This window comes from Corvus brachyrhynchos, unplaced genomic scaffold, assembly GCF_000691975.1.
Source record: "Corvus brachyrhynchos isolate BGI_N302 unplaced genomic scaffold, ASM69197v1 scaffold79, whole genome shotgun sequence".
NCBI classification, from domain to species: domain Eukaryota; kingdom Metazoa; phylum Chordata; class Aves; order Passeriformes; family Corvidae; genus Corvus; species Corvus brachyrhynchos.
In genome coordinates, this window is record NW_008240023.1 from 59,315 (window position 1) to 78,536 (window position 19,222).

General features: G+C 52.5%; 1 protein-coding gene across 1 annotated transcript in view; it reads right to left on the minus strand.

The window, feature by feature from the left end:
- COL6A2 (collagen type VI alpha 2 chain) overlaps positions 1-18,678 on the minus strand; it is a 24,177-nt gene extending 5,499 nt beyond the window's left edge. The window contains 27 exon segments of the mRNA XM_008640703.2: positions 2,402-2,440; positions 2,714-3,166; positions 3,338-3,490; positions 3,614-3,659; positions 3,881-3,916; positions 4,125-4,187; positions 4,431-4,493; positions 4,876-4,911; positions 5,259-5,309; positions 5,730-5,792; positions 6,260-6,322; positions 6,447-6,509; positions 6,880-6,942; positions 7,739-7,828; positions 8,316-8,378; positions 8,632-8,694; positions 9,102-9,155; positions 10,476-10,520; positions 10,622-10,648; positions 10,946-10,972; positions 11,155-11,199; positions 11,281-11,334; positions 11,758-11,823; positions 12,476-12,496; positions 12,971-13,569; positions 14,247-14,384; positions 18,457-18,678. Coding sequence (XP_008638925.1) covers positions 2,402-2,440; positions 2,714-3,166; positions 3,338-3,490; positions 3,614-3,659; positions 3,881-3,916; positions 4,125-4,187; positions 4,431-4,493; positions 4,876-4,911; positions 5,259-5,309; positions 5,730-5,792; positions 6,260-6,322; positions 6,447-6,509; positions 6,880-6,942; positions 7,739-7,828; positions 8,316-8,378; positions 8,632-8,694; positions 9,102-9,155; positions 10,476-10,520; positions 10,622-10,648; positions 10,946-10,972; positions 11,155-11,199; positions 11,281-11,334; positions 11,758-11,823; positions 12,476-12,496; positions 12,971-13,569; positions 14,247-14,355 — 2,455 coding nt within the window. The 5' untranslated portion in view covers positions 14,356-14,384; positions 18,457-18,678.
- Between the last annotated feature and the right edge of the window lie 544 nt (positions 18,679-19,222).

Sequence of the window (19,222 nt, forward strand, 5' to 3'; positions counted from 1 at the left end):
TCCTGCTGATCCAGCATAGGCACGATGGAGAAGAAGCAGTGCTCAGGAAAAGGGCCACCTCCTACTGCAGATGGGATTAACCCATCATGTAGTTTAGGATCATGTAGCTATGTGCCAACCGCACCCACGGTGCTGTAAGGCAGAAAGGCATCAAGGGACAGCATCATGTGACCCCCTTGCCTGGCACTCAGCCTCAGGGCAGTGACTCCACTCAAAGCTGTGCGGTGTCTGGGCTTGTCAGGGCCCTGAGAGCCTCCATCTGCACCTGGCTGTGCCAAATTTGACTTTGAATAAAACCCCAAAGCTCAAAGCAAAGCCTTTTGCGTGGGTTAGCAAGAGCCTCTCAGGATGTCATGCAGTTTCTACGAAGCAAGTGGTCAGTTCAGATTTGCTCAGCATACAACCCTCCAGCATCCTGTTAGCACAGCTGTGACTGAGGAGAGACAAGGGGCTGTGCTGAAAATGGGACACTCTCAGGTAAAGCCCTGAGGCAGCATGGGGGGAAGACAAGGTGTATGTGGTACCTGTCCCTGTCTGTGCTCTGCTGGCATTACCCAGGCTGAAGCTGGGGCACAGTTGATTTGCCCCTCAAAGTGCCAGGACCACCATGCTGAGCCATGGGGCCAAGAATGGGGCAGGTTTAGCTGCCTCCCTGACCTGAGTCTGTCTGGCCAGTCCAGGCACACGCGCTGGATGTGCACTGGCTCGCTCACGTTCCCTCCGAAGGGCACTGTCTCCATCCAGAGGATCTGCGTGGGAATTGGCACGAGCTCATGGGATGTTCTCCGAGAGCCAGAGAAGCCCCAGGCTCTGTCATGTCCCATCCCATCCAACGTGTTCCCGTGCCACTAGGGAAGTGTGACCACTGCAAATCCTTCTGAACATGACAGCAGAGCAGCACGGCCCAGCTGGTGTGGTAGGTGGGAGGCTCTGTGCCCAAAGACTCCTGAACCAATTACTTAAAATTCCATCTACCAGCCATAGCCCAACTTTCACCCATGCTGAGAGGGCACTTTGAGAGGACGCCAACCCTACCCAGCCACGTCACTCCACCTCCCATGTTCTGTGGGGTGCAGGTCTTGCCTGTGCTTGGCCTGGCTTGCATATGGCATGGCTTAAGGGATTCACCCAAGAAGGAACGCCCTCAGATGCCTCCTCAAGCCATTCCTGTTGCAGTCCCCAGGGCTGCCAGGCACCACCGAACTGTTCTCACCTTGCATCAGGAACAGAAACATGCAACTGCACTACAAGGAAAGGACTGACAGCTTTGGAGGGCTTTGATGCCCAAGCCCGGGAGAAATGAGTGTGCCACTGCTTGTGTTCCTCGGAAACGGGAAGGCCGAAAAGACCAAAACCTTTGATGACACCTGAGCAATGACCAGCGTGGCCTGGGGATGTCACCTCCTTGTGCAGAGATTTGCAGGACAAAGCTCCTCAGAAGACACAGGCAGAGGAGCTCAGAATCATGGTTGGACACTGTGCCCCTGGCATGGCCAGGTGCAAATACTCAAAATACCAGTGAGATATTTTAGACAGGAATAATTATAGTTTTTCTCCAGATTTCTGTGCATCCTGGGACCAATCTTCCTTTCCTTTCCACAGAAACAAAGGGACTTATTTAAAAATGAAATTTGATATTCTCTATGAGGCTCAGTTGAAGCTGGGGACTGCCACAAAAACATTCATGGCAAGAGAAGAGACAAAAATTGCACAATGGGCAAAACTTTGGTCTTCTATAAACTTTGTGTATCAGCAGAGAGTGCATCTATTGTATTTAAACAGGCACAGGGACTCAGGCAGATGGGACCTCTCTGGGAATTTGGGATACACATTTGCTCCTTAACAAGCAAAATGTGACCCCGTAAAGCTACCTTCAGCACACAGAGCACCAGAAGATCCTTACAACCTTTTCCTTTAATCCAACACCCTGAGTTAATTGTTAATTAAATATAGCCAGCGTTAGAGAAGCCAAAGCTCTGGGTCCACTAGGTTGCTATTTTCCAACTGATCCCTAATAACAGCTCTGCCCATCACTCCCAAGGAGCATCCTGCTACAAAAGTCACCATGAGTGGGAATTTAGCAAGGGGATTTTGACTTGAGTTTGGAGGTCAAAACCTGGTAGCTCCCAGGAATTTCGATGGGGAAAAGTATCAGGGATGAGCCATGCTGGTGCACTCACACAGTGCACTTGTACCTACCTGTGCAGGGAACTCAGAGAGACAGGAAAAGAGCAGGAGACGAAACCCTGGAGCCTCTCCTCATGTAAAGTAGCACTATTTCCCAAACTCCTGCCTTCCAAAGGAACTGAACAGGGTTGCACCCCCCTCTCCTACTCCTGAGCCTCATGCAGTCTCCCCCCAGAGTCTGTGCAGATGGCATGAAGCTACTTGTAATGTTTACCTGTCTGACAGGGCAGCTCGGGGCAGACGACCTGTGGATCTGGAAGGAAAAGAAACAAGGAAAACTGAGCCATGTGCTGCCATCCCCTGCACAGTCAGAGTGGCAGGACAAGGTCTCTTCCAAGGAACACCAAAGGACTGCCCCAAAAGGCTGGTCTTTATCTGAGGAAGGACTCTTAGTCCAGGGCTACCTAAAGGTCAGACCCCACCATGGATGACCCAGCTGCTGGCCAACCTGCTGGGACACATCTTGGCCCCCCACCCCAAACCCTGGGGCGCAAAACTCCAGTTCCATGCAAGGACAGGGACAGACCTGGGCAGAGCACGTCCTCCATCTTGTCAATGAATTCCTCTGCCACCAGGTCTGAGAAGAGCCTCATCTTCTGGACTCGCTGGGGTTCATTGCAGGCGATGGAGACCAGGGTCTCGCTCTGCTCCGGCTGGTCGAACATGTCTCCTATGCCGATGGTGTTGACCACCACATCTCTACCGCAGAGAGCCCCGAGGTTCTTGTCATCATCCCGGGGGTCGTAGCGCCCGTCTGTGATCACCACAGCGAACACTTGGGCTTTCTTTCTCCTGCTTTCCTTGATGAGCTTGTTGTAGGCAAACTGAAGGGCAGACGGTGTCCAGGTGCCTCCAGCGATCCACTCCAGGCGCTTCACCGCTTCCTTGAAGCTCGACAGGGAATTGATGCGCTCGTCATCAAGCTTGATGGCTTCAAAAGTCCCCTCGTGACTGTACTGCACCACCCCAACACGGGCACCTGCCAAGGAAGTGTCACATTACTTGGCTTTGCATCCTTGGGGAAAAGTGGAGAAAGTCAAAGAGCTGCCCAATTGGTCTGAAAAGCCGTGGAAAATAAACAGTGAAGTTGAAAGGATCCAAGACCTTTTTCTTTTCCCCATGCCCTACTCTGTCCCCACAGAGTACAGACCTGTCTCTGACTTGGGGTCCTTGGCAATAGAGCCCAGCCTGCTGACCACGTTGACGACAAAATTCTTCTCCAGGGTGAAGTTGGTGTAGCCGATACTCTCGGAGCTGTCTATGACAAACATGATGTCCAGGGCACCGCAGCGCTTCTCACAGTCTGGGGAGAGGGGCAGGGAGAGAAACACGTGGGTCAGTGATGCTGGGAACCCTCTGGTGACCCCCTGTCCCCATCCCTCGAGTGGTTGTTCCCCTTCCCTGAGGAGAAGTGATGTCTGCTCACCACAGCATCCACACGTCTCTCGCACGTAGGTCATCACGTCGCAGTCCTGCCAGGAAAGGGGTGCAGGGTGAATGCTTCCCTCTAAGGGAAAGGCTCCCCTTTGCCTTCCCACCCAACCAGCCCTCTCTCCTCTTTCACTGGCTCCCATGGGAAGCCACAGGCCACCTCTGCCAGGCAGCAGCAGGACCTGATGCCCTGTTTTGTTCCCAGGCTGTGCATGGAAAAGCCATGATTGCCCCAGGAAGAAGAGTAGCAGGGGTTACTTACAGTCAGACCGGGGTCTCCTGGTGGGCCAGGGGTCCCCTGCAAGAAGAACACAGGGATTTCAGGCACAGTTTTCCCATTAGTTCTTTTTCTGGGAACTAGATGTCAGAGCCATTATAAATGTGGCTTTTTGCTGAAGGGGAAGGAGAAAGGGAGGGCAAGCCCCCACTGTGAGCCAGCGGACACATCTGGCAGCTGGTGTCCCCTCCAACAGCATCTACTCAGACACGATGCCATGGGACAGTACCTCAGGGCCTGCTTCACCAGGTGGACCACGCCGTCCAGGCTCTCCTCCTGGGCCAGGATCACCCTGGGGAAGAAGTAAAGAAGGGTCAAATATTTTCTGGGCAATGCTGGTAATGCAGCCTCAGGTGTTCAGGGCCCCTCCTGACCCCCTGGTCAGGCCCAGCCCTGCTGAGCACAGTCACCAGCCTGCCACAGCTGAGCTTGGGGACAGGGAGCAGGCAGAGAGTGGCAATGTCATCCCCAGCACACCTAGCAGGGGTGTGGGAGGGGGACACTGACCCTGGGGCAGTACAGGGAGGCTGCTTACCGGCTCCCCCTTCTCTCCTTTGGTCCCTTGTGCTCCTTTTGGTCCAAGCTCACCTCTTCCTCCCTGCTCGATGGAAGGAGAAACAGATCCGGCATGGAGCACATCTGGATGTGCTCAGGCAGAGGCTCTGCTGCATCACAAACACATGCCTGCCTGGCCTGGGACAGCATCCTCTAAACCAGCAGCTCAGAGCACAGCAAACAAACAGTGTTTACACAGGCATTAACCAAAAAAAAAAAAGAAGTTCCGCAACGCATTTTTCAGATTATTTCAAAAGGAGATGGGCTTGCGAGATACAACCAGGCTCAACAGCTGCAGGGAACATCCAGGGCAGCTGCTGGCAGGGCTGGCTCCTCAGCCATTAACCCAGAGGGCTGGGAGACAACTGGCATCCCAGCCAGTACAAATAAACAGGTGATGGAGACCTGGAGACAAACGCACCCACCTTGGGTCCTGGCCGCCCCTTCTCACCCTTGTCACCCTGCAAAAGGAGAGGAGGGAGAGGTCAGCACCTGTCCAGGACTGGCCCCACACTGTGCACATGTACACCCAAAGATTGCAGTGAGGGGCAAGAAGCTGAAGAGCAGCTGTAGCTGCAGGCTGATGGTTGAGGGACCGTCACCATGATTGAGGCTGGGGTCCCCAGCACCTGGTGGACTGTGGCCAGGGTCAGTCCTGGTGTTCAACCCCCTTTCTCCTTCCCAGGCTCCACACATCTGTGACCCTGAGCATTTTTCTTCCTCCTTCCCTGTTTTCTCAGGCTGCTCGGATCCAACAGCAACACCCACACAAACAGATTTCCTCACGTGCTGAACGAGGAATACTTACCTGAGGGCCTCTGGGTCCAGGGTAGCTGAAGCCAGGCCTGCCTCTGTCACCCTTTAGTAGAAAAAAAAGACCCATGAGATACCAACCCTTCTGACCTGCTCCTGTCAGAAACAGTTACAGCCATTTTCATCTTCTCTCGGGGTGAGATACCACCAGGAGCCAAAGCTTCTGCAGCTGGCCCTGAAGCACTGGGAACAGCTGTGCAGAGCAAGGATTTGTGGGGTTTTGGGGATGTCATGTGCCAGGGATGCCCCTGAATCTGCTCAGGTGAGGGGTGTAATCAGAGCTGCCTTGGCCAGAGGAAGACCTACATCTCTGCCCCATAGGGAGGCTCAGGTCTGATTCTGTTTCTGAGGCACACAAGTTTCTGCAGTGAAAACTGCCTATTTTTTTTTTTAATAAATAAATAAATAAATAAATAGGAACACAAACCTGCCCTTTCAAATGCAGAGGTTTATTCATGAACTTTACCTTTGGTCCTGGTGGTCCAGCATCACCTCTTGGGCCCAAGTCACCAGGATCCCCACGTGATCCCTGCAGGACAGTTTTGGGGAGAAGGCAAGGACTGAGTGAGGATGTTCCTTGCTGTCCCCCGGCACACAGGGGACCGTGCTGGAAAAACCAGCTCTCGAGATGGTGCTGCAGGACCATGTCCCTTCCTGGTGAGTTTACTGTGACAGTGACTGTCTCAGCAGTGGGGTTCCCATGTCCCATAGAGCCACATGGATGTCACAGCACTACTGCCACATTGGGGTTATGGACTAACCGCAGACCCAGGACAAATGGGTGCTTGTGGAGTCCCATCTTCCCTCTCCCCAGTGACCCACCCGCTCTGGTGATCCATTCCACACTGCCATGGGAACACCCAATTTCTGAGTCTCCCTGAGAGAAGGTTGTGCAGGTTCTCCTCGGGAGGGACAGTGCAGGCAGCTTGTGTAAGTAGGGCAAGCCCTCACCACAGAAGGAGGGCCTGGTCACACACGTGCCCAAGTGTGACTTACTATCCTGCCTGGCTCTCCCACAGCACCCGAAGGGCCTCGGGGTCCTGGCAGTCCTTGTTCTCCCTGCACAGCAAAGAAAGACACAAGAACACACAGTGCATGAGGAGGAAAGCCAGGCAAGCTGCCCCGGATGGCAGCAGTGCTCCCCCTTCCTCCTGGCTGTCACCAAGCCTTGCTCCATGCTTACCCTGGCTCCTTTGTTTCCAACCTCACCGGGCAGACCACGAGTACCCTCTGGACCAGGATCTCCCTGTGAGAAGGGTAAAGATATTCCTGGTCAGGGAATGCTATCTCTGTACATGGCAGTGCTCCATGATGCCCTTCTCAAACCTCGTGTTTCTTGGTTTCAGTGTCAGGCAGTGTGCCCTCTGAATGTGTCTCTTAACCTTGAGCTTTGCTGCCCTTCATCCCCTCTCTTGACCAAACCCTGGAGGAGAAGGCTGTACCTGGTGCCAGCAGGGCAGGCAGCGGACACAGTGGGAGCACAGCACAGTGGGATCTGCATTCCCAGCTCTGGTGCTGCATGGACACTGCATGGCTGGGCAGTAGCACATCACACACACACCAGTCCTGTCCATATGGGGCTCACTTGCAATAATCTGGGCAGTTGCCTTACTCACCCTTTCTCCTATGCCTCCAGGAGAGCCTTTGCTGCCTTTCGTCCCTGGATCTCCACGTCGCCCCTTGGCAGACACAAAAGTCACATAAATGGGGTGAGAGGATGGATGTTACCTGGGCAGTGACCCCTGGCTGCCCTCCCTCCTCCCTCTGGGCCCAAGAGATGTACACCTGCCCCCTAAGCAAATGTGTTCCCAGCAGCAGGGGAGCAGGGATGCCCATGGCTCCTTTTGGGAAGCCACAGCCAGCCTGTTCTTTCACTGCAGCGACCACAAACACGCCTGGTTCATTCCCTCAGAGTTGAAGACTCTGATTTACTTCCAGCTCATCCAGTGTTGCTTTCCCCACTGGATCTTGCACAAGGACACATGCTGGCTGGGCTCTGGCCCCTTGGTGCTGGTGGAGCTGTGCCATGGATTGTCGTCTCCAACCCACCTCCCAAAATTTGCAGCGCCCCGCCATATTAACTTGGGTCTGTGTGGCACCACCGATACGTGACGCTGCCCTTCTCACAGAGCTCTGCCATAATGGCCACCAGATCTTGACTCTTTGAGCTCCTGCAAGCAGCCAGAGATTTGGGGAACTTGCCAGAGTATAACCAAAGTGTCCCTGGGCATCCAGAGGCCAGGCCTGTGTGGTTAAGTGGGAACACAGGACACTTCTCTAAGGTGAAATGGTTTAGATCAGGCTTAGGATTATGGGAGTTCTGCTCTGTGATTTTGGGAGAGACAAGGAGATCAGCATCTGCACATCTTTCAGGATTCACAAAGCAGAATGGGGGAGTTTCTCAGCACTCATCCATGAAGCTGTCTCAGGTTCCTGCAGTGTGCCCAATGTCCAGGGATCTATTCAGCCACTTACAGCCTCTCCTTTGGGTCCAGGAGGTCCCACTTCACCTTTCCTTCCCTTGGCTCCAGCAGGCCCTTGAGCTCCAGAGTTGCCTGGGAGTCCCTTGGAGAAGAAAAAGAAATATGGTTTGTTGAAAGAGAGCTCAGGGTGCACACACACTCCCCCCATTTTTATCCCGTGTCAAGCAGTCCCCCTCAAGCAGAGGTGTGTATGAGCACCCAGGTTCTGCTTCCACACAACCTGGCACGCCCACATGGCACTGCCATGAGCACGGGCTCCAGCCTTGGAGCAGAGTGGTCCTGTGTAACCTTCCCCCCATCAGCTGACAACAGGTTTGTCAACTGCTCCTTACAGCATCCATCCAGTCCTGCCCAAAGCCAGAGGGGCTGTGGCTTCCCCATCCCTGGAAGTGTTCCAGGCCAGGCTGGACAGGGCTTGGAGCAACCTGGGCTAGTGGAAGGTGTCCTTGCCCATGGCAGGGGGTGGCATTGGATGAGCTTTAAGGCTCCTTCCAGCCCAAACCATTCTGTGATTTTATGAATAGACCACAATAAAGCACTGGAGATATTTGAACGCTGCATGAACCTACCGGGCTTCCTTTCTCTCCTGGGGGCCCCGGGGGTCCACTGCGACCAGGCCGGCCAGGATCTCCCTGAAACAGCCAGAGAGCCAATGGTCATTGCCTGCCTCACCAGCACATTGCACCATGAGTAGCCCAAGGAACAAGGCCAGCAAGGCTCTTCCCTCAGCTCCTGTGCCTGGTGACGGGATCCAGACCCCAAAGCCTATGGGCTCCACAAGCAGTGTAGGATTTAGGATATATGTGAAAATACAGGGAATGGTGTTCAGCTGTCCCCACTGGCAGCCTCTGCCCACACCCTGCTGTCTGTCCAGAGCACTTGTACCTTTATGCCTGCATCTCCTCTTTCACCTTGGTCTCCTGCATCTCCTGGGTAGCCATCAGGGCCCTGGGGAGGGAAATGAAAAGAACCACACACTTCACATTGGGAACACTCTCCATGCAGAATAAATCAAATAAAACTTTCTAATCAAATAAAATTTCGAAGCCAGTGCTTAGAAAGTTGCTATAGAGGCTAAAGTAGTTTTTGCTTGTTGCTGGTGTTGACGAAAGGGCAGCTCCACCTCTCTGTGTGGAGGGGAGGGACACTGGGCGCTTCCAGCTTACTTGCCCATGGAAAGGAGGCACAGTAAAATCAAACTGTGCTCCCCATTCCAGGGATCCCAGGTCTGGGATCAGATTATACAGCTGGTAGGAAAATGGGCCATTAACCTCTCGTTGGCCATTTTTCTACATATATACCTCACTCAGCAGCTACACAACTGATGTGCTGGTGAAAGAGTAAAGCATTCCTACCTTGTCACCAGGGTCACCCTTGCATCCTGGTGGTCCAATTCTCCCCAGCCTGCCCTGGAGAGATTACATTCAAAAGGAAAAGACTGAGAAGTTATAGGTGTCTGAAGGGAAAACACAGCTTTTCTTGCTGACAGTTAATAATTTTAGCATCATCTGCTGACCTTATCTGTCACCAGCTAGAGAATAAATAGCAAGTGTATTCCTTAAACTGGGGTGGGGTGTGCAGAGACAAGTGGAGGAGAAAGCAGACTAAAGAAAATCAGGCAGGCTCATCCCATGAGTGTATCCTGAGTGATGGGAATGTCCCTTGAGGCTGGGTTTGGTGGTCACTCACGTCCAGGGTTGTGCTGGGCCTCCCTCATGCCCCTCCTGTCAGAGCAGCTCAGGTGTGCAGCAACCACTCTGCCTGACAGATGCCATGAGAGAAGGGACTGCCTTGCTCTGTGGCCCAAAACAGCTCTGTCACCAGTGCTGAGACAGCTCTGGGATAGAGACTGGGGGAACCAAAGGGCTTTAGTGTTTTAGAGAGTGGGGGTACTGAGAGATATTTTAGAGCTTCAGCAGCACTTGAGGAGCGGGAAGAACTGTTATTACCCACAAATATACTGGGCTGGGTATAGGACACAGTGCAAAGCCAGGGTGTGCTGGCCAGTGGACAAAGCCAGGGACTTTGTTGTGAGGCCTTTGAACTTGACTTTAAGGCTTTAATACTAAGCACAAGCTATGGTTTAGAGATGAACTTTCAGATTCTGTGACAAACTGCCCTGAAATCCAAATTTCTGTGAAGCTTTCAGTGTCCATGTCCTGTAGCGGTCATTAACATTCAAAATAAAGTATCTACACCCAAATCATTTGGCCTTATCACCTTCTTAGCAGGAGCACAGACCGGGTCACACATCCAGGCCCTGCAGAGAGCGGGCTAACAGAGGGACGGCGCTTAACGCATGAAGCTGTGTCAGGAGATTTCGGGTGGGTATTAGGGAAAGGTTCTTCCCCCAGAGGGTGGTGGGGCACTGGACAGGCTCTCCATGGAAGTGATCACAGCCCCAATCCTACCAGAGTTCAAGAAGAGTTTGGACAACGCTCTCAGGCACAGGGTGGGATTGTTGGGGTGTCCTGTGTGAGTTGGACTTGATCTTTGTGGTTTCCTTCCAACTCAGCGTATTCTGAGATTCACTCCTGCGACCTGAATTACTTCACACATTTCTACAGGACATGCAGAATAATGTACAGATAAATTCACAGAAACCTCGGTGGAAACAGAAAGCCAGCATGTGGGATAGTAGAAACTACATAGCCTGTGGGCATGAAAGAGGGTAAAGAAATGGAACAGCAGCAGCGACATTATGGGGTGCTCCCAGTGCTCCTAGTTACCTTCTGTCCATCTGTGCCGTTCCTTCCTGCCAAGCCAGGGGCACCCTTGGATCACGGGAAAAAAAAACCAAGAGGGATCTATTAACACACAGTCCAAGCGTTTGGGAGCTGGAACAACGTGCAAGTTAGAAAATGTCCTTTCTTACCCTCCGTCCGTCGGATCCAATTTCTCCCTGGAAGAAAAAGAGGACAGGAAGTCAGACACTGCCTGCAACCCCCCCCCCTCCCCACCGCCCCCTCGCCCCTCCCTTTACATCCTAAACCCACCACCGCTTCACCAGACCGTCATCAAAGCCTGAATGAGGAGACAGGCTTTGGGATGCCCTTGGAAATCCCTCCCGAGGTCCACAATTACGCGTTAATAGCGCTGTTATCCCTCCCCATTACAGCTAATCTCTCCCTCTGTGCATCAGAAAGGAGCGCGGTCCCTGCCAAGTGCCGAGCCAGCCATTCTGTCTCTTCTTTCTCACCTTCTCTCCTTTCAGCCCTGGGACACCCTAGACAAAGGAAAAAAAAAAAGAAAGAAAATCGCTGTGTTAGTGCCTGGGCAATCAGCAGGAGCGGAGCGCAGGGGTCTGGGGTGGGAAATGGGCAGGTGAGATCGAGAAGCAAAGCTCCCCTTGCTTTACCAAAAATCAGGGAATGCAAAGAGCTCCGCCATCGGCTATGGGATTCTTACCTTGGGACCAGGGTATCCGATCGGACCTTCAATACCTGGGTCGCCCTTTGGGGAGGAAGGCACGGAGAGTTAGCTCGAGGTCATCAGAGATGCAGCAAACAGCGGGGAGGATTTTCCACAACTCACCTGTCGTCCCTTCAGCCCAGGGGAACCTGGCTCACCCATGTTCCCCTTTGCACCCTAAGGAAAGAAAAATCCCAGCATAAGTCCAGGCTTGGTGCTGACTGAGAAAATGACAGTTTCTGGGGATCAGAGCACACAGAGCTGGGGCAGGAGAGTGGGACACCCTGTGCACATGAGAGCTCTGCTTGGAGAGTGGGAGACTCAGTGACAACTGCTGCCTCAGTCCTGGTGTCCTCCGGTGCTGGAGGTGCCCAGCGGATGCTCGGGTGTCTGTCTGCACTGCTGGCAGGGCATCAGCCTCGGCACAGCCATGGGCACAGCAGTGCTGGCTGTGCCTTCCAGGGCCAAGACATGCTAGTGGGGGGTATTTCCCACCGGGGTGCTACCTGAGAAGGCAGCCGATGTGGGCTCTAAAGCATCCTGCAGTGGTTGTGGGAGGCAGGGGCATTATTGTTTTTCCCACAGCTTAGAGCAACTTACCTTCTGCCCTCGGTATCCCTTGGGACCAGGTGGACCTGCAATCTCCAGGCAGCTCATCTTGTAGCACTGAAATACAAGAATTAAACTGAGCTATTGACAGTGTGCATCCCAAGCTCAGCTCAGCTCTGCACCCACGGCTCTCCATGTGCCTCTCCCCATTAAATCACGGCTAAAATCTGCTGTGGCTCCAGCTGAGTCAGGGCTGAGGCAGCAACAAGCACACGCAGAATTTGCTGCCCATAAATTAAGAGTGGAAAATTGCTACGAGCATGCTCATTATAGCTTGCCTCTGGGCCCAGACTGGAAGAACAAGACTGCCAAGTGTCAGAGATGGTGGGGGCTTGCTCATCTGGGGTCATCATGAGACTGGCATATTCTTTGGAGCATCCCCTGCATACTCTTCCCTCTGTGTGCCAAACCCTGCCCCTGTGGTACCAGCAGGGTGGGAGCTTCAGCAGGGGCAGTACTTACAGAATGTGCCTCCAAAGTGATGAAACAAATCTATTCCATAGACCTGAACCCACAGGGAGTGAGTCCAGTGTGCCATTATAACCCCTGGGTAAGGGAATGTGTCCCCAGACTCTGCCCTGATCCATAGGTGGGCAGGGACCCATCCCACTCAGGTCTGTGCTGTTTTGGGGTGTGAGCTGGTCTGCTCTAACTGAGGCAACTTAAACCTGTGTTGTGTGGCAAAGGCATAAAGATGCTGCTCACTCACCTCGCCGTAGGCTTCGTGTTTCTGCAAAGGAGAGAACAGGAGGAAGAGAATCAGTTAAGGTGCTCGGTCCCACAGGGGAGACAGCAGCCCACTCTTGGAGGGGTGTGTGGTGGTAAGGGAGAGGAGGTGGTAAAGGTCCCGTGGCTGTAAAGATGCCCTCAGCAGAGCCCCTGATCAACAGCGCCTCACAGGTGGGGTCTCAAAGACCACGCTCACGGTGAGCACGTGTCTCAGTGTGGCACACTCTTCCACATGCCTCTGGATGGGGAGCAGGCTGGAGTACGGCCTGGTCTTCAGCAAGAGCCAGGACTAGGGTGGCAGCCTGCCCAGACGTGCTGGGAAACAGAGGCACAAACCAAGGGGTCCTGGCTAAGAACCAGAAAAAGGCTCCACTTTCCCTGCTAGAGGTTATCTCCAAAACCCAACAAAAGGGGAAAGCATTCCCCCATCCGTGCGCCGCTCCTCTTGTGCCGCTGTTACACCCCCTGCCCTTACCATAGCCTGGATGATCCTGTCAATGGTGTTGACGTCGATCTCCAGGGTGTCCCTCTGGGTGATGGCGTAGTTGTTGCGATACAGCTCGTGCGGCAGGTTGGCGATCTCCCGCAGGCCCTGCTCGTACACCTTCTCGCTGGGAGCCACCGCGAACAGCTTGATGCCCATGTCTCGCGCCCTCTCGGCCTGCATCTTCATCCCCCCGCACGGGCTGCCCGTCACGTGGCCGTCGGTGATGACCACCGCGAAGTTCACGCCGTTGGCCATCTGGGTCTGGATCTGCTGCGTCATGTTGGAGATTGCACAGTCCGTGAAGGTGCCCCGGCCCAGGTACTTGATGGCAGACAGCCTGGGCAGGTAAATGTCTTTGCTGCTTGTCAAAGGGCTGTAAATTTCTACCACGTCTGAGTAATGAAGCCCACCGAACTGCCAGGTGATGTAGACTTGGTTCTGGTAGAGCTCACTCTCCAGTTTATCGATGAACATGGGGATGAACCGCTTTATTTGGTCCACGAGGCTCTGGATGGGCACAGTCTGCAGAGCCACGCTCTCCGAGGTGTCAATGATGAAGTAGACATTGATGGGGCAGTTCCTCTTTTCTGCATGGACACAGTTATTCAGACCATGTCAGAGCACTTCACGCACCCCCTTTGCTGTCCCCCCAGACACCTGGACCAAGTGTGATGCTGGGAAAAGCACAAGTCCCACCCAGCTCTAGAAGTGACACCCGTGATTGGGTCAGATGGTTCTCCAGTGACCAGAACTTATAACTCCTAAGATCTGCTATAGAATCACAGAATAATTAAGGTTGGAAAAGACCTCTAAAATCATTGAGTCCAACCACTAATCCAGCACAGCTCAGTACTGAATCAATCTTGAAAATCTTGCATTTTTTGGTAAGAGTCAGGCTGGACACGTAAACCACCTCTGTATTGCAACTGAAAAGTGAGGAAATCACCAGATTTAAAGTGAACAATTTTCTGGCATCAGATAGAGAGCTGAGTGCTGGAGACTGACTGTTTTTTTTACTGCACCTGCTGGGAGAGACAACCACTGGCAGACCCCAGCTCTTCCATCTCTACCTCTCTGCACACCAAAGCAAACCCAGAAACATGAGTTTGGGTGGAGGCTGGGTTTCCCCACAGATGGGTTGTTACCACAGGAGTGCAAAGGGCTGTGGGAGGTGGAATGTCCCTGGCAAGCAGGTTCTACAACTGAGCATTGTTTTTGCTAAAATTGCTGCCCACAAAAGTGACCCAAATTATTTGGTTAGTACCTGCACAGGAGGTAGGACTGACATCTGCAATATCCACATCAAGCTGAGCAGCGTGGAGAGGAACTAGAGCCACACAAAGGAGAGTGAAAAACAAGGCTTGTTGGAACATCTCAGTGGCCCCTCAGGATATTCAGATGCCTGCAGGAAAACACAAGTTGCATGGTAAACGTGATGCTCAGTCTCCTGACTCTGCTGGCATGACACAAAGCCAGCCAATGCTCCTTGCAGACCCAGAGAGTGAAGGGACAAATAAAAAACCTCTTGAAGAAATGCACATCTTCAGTGCTCAACCCATCACCAGGCCTCCGAGGCCTAGCTGCACGTGGGAGTTTACTTCATGTAGGGTTATGATAACTTAAAGTAGTAGAAGTAGAGATCTAGTCTGAAAAGTTCTTAGGAATGTATGGAAGTGTTCAAAGGAACCCAGGATTTAAAAGGAAATTCTCAGGTAACACTCAAGCAACACTAGTCACCAGCACGGAATATGGAGGAAGGGGAGATGCTCACCTTTGTGTCTAGAGGACCCCAGAACCAACCAGCATGGGGTGGCCCAGAGATGCTTCTCTGCATTGTGGCCAGCTCAACACTAACCAAAAAGGGGCACGTGGGATCTCCGTTATGAAAAAAAGACCTGAATCCAGTCCAGAAAGAGAGCTTCTTTCTTGAATGGTTTTTTTGGCTAACTTTTGGAAAAGTCCGAGGCTTGGAGGGACACTGAGCGTGCATTTGGTGGCGCTGGCAGTGCAGGGGGAGGGCAAGTGAGCAGTGCAGCTGTGTTGCTGCCTCAGCTGCCTGAGGAACAGCACTACTGAAGAATACAGGCAACTCAGCCCTCCCTGGCATCCCTTAAGACCTCTGTCCACGTGGTGCCCAGCTATTGCCTGGTGGGACATGCCCCGTTCCAGTTTACAGTGCCAGCTGCAGTGCACCACAGGCTTCTGCAAACTGTTTTATGCTGGAAAGGTTGGTGTCAGTGCTGCTGAGACCCTACAACAGTGACAGCCTTCCTCCTCACTAGGGCTTGTGCTTATGAAAGAATTGGGATTGTTCAGCCTTGAAAAGAGAAGGCTCTGGGGTGACCTTACAGCACCTGCTGGTACCTAAAGGGGCAGCAAGAGAGCTGGAGAGGGACTTTGGACAAGGGCCTGGAGTGACAGGACAAGGGGGAATGGATTCCCACTGGCAGAGGGCAGGGTTAGGTGGTGTACTGAGAAGAAATTGTTCCCTGTGAGGGTGGGTAGGCCCTGGCACCAGGTGCTCAGAGAAGCTGTGGCCGCCCCTGGATCCCTTGCAGTGCCCAAGGCCAGGTTGGATGGGGCTTGGGGAAACCTGGTCTTGTGGAAGGTGTTCCCGCTCATGGCAGGGAGTGGGATGGGATGGTCTTTCAGATCCTTTCCAACCCAAACCCTTCCATGATTCTATGAAGTTCCTGCACAACTCAGTGTGGCTCAACTTCCATTGTGCTGCAGAGAATAAAAGTGGTATGGTAAGGATAAAACACTTCCATGCTAAAGGGGTGTTTCAGTTAAGATCTAGATTTCACCCCTCTAAGCCTACTGCAGGCTTTCCTTGTTTTGTTTGCCCTCCATAAAACAGGGCTGCAGGAGACCCTGATCTTTAGTAGGACACAACAGCTTTGAGCCTTCAGACAGCACCATTTTAGAGCCAGCCTTTAGCTGAGGAAGACGGAGACATTAACTTCTGAAGAGGCTGGGAGCGCTGAGGGCTTTGGCCAAGTGTCTGACTCATCACTGCATCCTGAGTTTAACCACCTCCCTCCCTCCTTCCTTCTTTCCCTCTGTGTGTGTGGGTGGGAAGGCACTCTAGAGCAGAGCAGTTGGCCTGCATGGGCAACCAGGGCCAGCTCTGGCATAGGATGGCTCCTGCTCACAGCCCTGGGGGCTTGGGACTGGGTCAGTGAAGCACCACAGCCTTGGATTCTCCATGGGCAGAGTGGTGAGGCAGGAAAGCGACACCTGAAAACACGAGACACAACTCACTTCCCTGGGGTCCTCTTGCACCACCTCCTCTATCCCACTCTGCACCCCGAGCTACGTTATTCTCCTGCTCTACCAGCATCCCACCTGGTATTAACCCTCCTGGATACACAGTGGGTGGCTGCTGGGATCTCCAGTCCCCACCTCAGCGGCCTCCAAGGCTGGGGTGGGCGATGGTGCCTATTTTGTCATCCTCAGAGCACCACCAGCTCTTGTGATGCTGTTGCAAATCCCACAACATTTGATATTTGACTTAAAGTCCCACCTGCCGCTGCAAGATGCTGAGATGGAAACCTCAGATTCCACCAGTATTTCAGACCAACTGTTTTCTGCATGTTGAAGGCAATTTTTGAACACAAACAGTTCAAAAAACTAATGAAAAGAGCAAACTGGGAGCTGAGTCATAATGCCTGAACACTTGGGTCTGCCCATCCTGTTCTTCCTTGACTTTTCTCTCTCTGCCAGAGCAGGAACGTTGCTCCCATGAGGCCTTCTCTCAGTATTTGTATTTTCTAGTGGTTCACCTCTTTCCCCATGAGATGCACACAAGGGAAAAACAAAAGGGAATCTCAAGCAGTGGGTCCTCTGAACAGATTTTGAGGGCACTATTTTGCACCATTCTCCCTGAATGAGGGTCTGTGCTCCTACCTCAGGTGCAGAAAAATGCGTGGTCTTTGCTGCTCCCACACTGAGATCCCAGGTGACCTGGCTGTCACACACATCACTGAAAACTATATGGATTTATCTAGACAGAGCCCTGCAAAAAGAGTGGCCTTGCAGGAGGACCCAAGTTCCCTGCTTGCTTCTCTTCCCACCATGAGCAACCGAACCAAAAGTGGTGTTATGGCAAACAAGTTACTTGCAGTGGCTCAAATGTGCCAATTATAGCTGGTTATTTGGGCTCTCACATCTGATTAGCCCTTAGAGCAGATCCCACTGCAGTAGAAATGTCACCTCATGCACCTGGCCAGGCAGAGCCATGGTCTGCCTTGTCCCAATCACTGATATCCCTGAAGTTCCTCCGGTGCACTGTGTATTTCTCCTCCAACACCAGAACACCCACTGTACTGAGCAAACTGGTCCCAAATTCGCAAAAAACGAGATGTTCTGCTCTCTAAGCTAACACTGTCTGCAAGGAGCTTATTTAAAGCCACATGAATTTAAAGGCACACAAATTGCATTACTCTCAAGAAAGGAGAATTATGCTGGCTATGCTAAAATATGCAGAATAAAGTTTGAAGCCTCCCTGCTGCTCAGTCCCAGCGCTTTCCATGGCCATGCCCAGCAGGCAGTACCTGTGGTGTCACTCATTTGTGCATGCAGCATTTTCTCCACTCGAATGTTTGATAAATGAAGCTAGAAAAGAAAAATATGTCCCATTTGGAAGAAAACTCTTACAAATGCACCTCCTCTTCCTTCCCGTTTGTGTGCCTGTGGTTTGCATGCTGCATGAGGAGGGAATTTCGGTGCTGGTTGCAGCCACTACCCAAACGTGCCTTGTAATTTTAATCCCTAGGCAGAGCACCCAGGGGGAAGGTTTCAGTTACAGGGACTCCAGATATTTTTCAGGTCTCCCAATATAATTATCCTGAGATTTCAGCCAGGGAAAGCCCAGGCTGCAGGCAGGCTGGCAGGCAGCAAACCCCTGCCACCAAGCGCAATGAATTCACAGGCATTCATAAATGTGCTGTCACCTCCCAAAATACAGGAGCTTGCGCTGATGTAATTCAGCATAAATAGGAGACGAGGGCCTCAGGTCAGTCTAATTAGTGTCTTCTGAAATCCCAAAAATCAAAGGGGAATCATGCAGCAGAACAGTTCTCTGCCCTGCTGCCATCACTTCACTGGAGCAGCTGAACTCAGCCCAGTTACCCCAGGGAAGACCTTGGTTCAACAAATCCACCCCCTTCACTGAGGGATTTTCTAGACCTCTGGCCATGGCAGTTTGTGGCCCGCACTGCTTGGACCTGGAAAAAAACCCAGCAAACCCTTGGGGAAACGCCCAAACTAGCCAAGAGCTGGAAGTAAAGGAAAAAATTATATTCTCTTATTGCAGGTACTGTCTAAACATGAATCAGGCACCTTGCTGGGAAGCCGGTAAGCAGCAGCAGGCACAGACTGAAATTTCAGAGGGATTTCTGTTATTCCCGACTGGAGCTCCGTCAGTAAGTAACCACAGAACCCCTGTACTTGGAGAGAAAAAGTCTGCCTACCTGGAAAATGAGGTCATCAAAACTTCTCCCCCAAATCCCTCCGCAACGTAACGACAAAGGACTTTGTGGGGTGGCCGGTGTCAGGAAGGCTCCCGCATCCCCGGCTGCAGGGTGGCTCCGTGCTCTGGGTGCTGGGATGTACGGGATGAGGGAGCGGGAGGAGCAGCGGAGGCGTCTCCAGCCCCGTCCCGCTACTCCCTGGCCGTCTGGAACTGCCCTCTGAGTTCCTCCTCCAAAATCGGGCACAATCTCGTTTGCAGTAGCTGCGAACATCCACGGAGAGTCACTGTGGGTCTACCGAGACCTGGGAGGGTCCCCTCCCCTCCGCTCCCACCCTGCTCGGGCTGGGCTGGGTCAAGGTTTTTCCTTCTGGAGCTGAAGGCATCTTTGTTTGACACGAACGGGAAGAAGTCTCATTTTTCCATGATGAGAAGCCCCATTTTCGTAGTTGGCATTGCTGCCCCACATCTTTATTTATACCACCAAATAGTCTTTCTCTTTCTTCCCCCCTGCTGTCCTCTTTCCACCCTAGTAACGTGTCCTGAGTGGAACAAATGAAAACAGGAACATTTCAAAAAAGAGCAACTTGCACAGAATTGTAGAATCATTGCCTTTGCGAATATCCAAGTCTTGCTCAGAGTCAGCCAACTCTGAGTATTACCTGTTTCTATTGATTCATTTCTGGGTTTGGGTTCACAGAATCATGGAATTATAGAGTACCCAGAGTTGGAAGGGGCCCTCAAGGATCATTGAGTCCAGCTCCTCT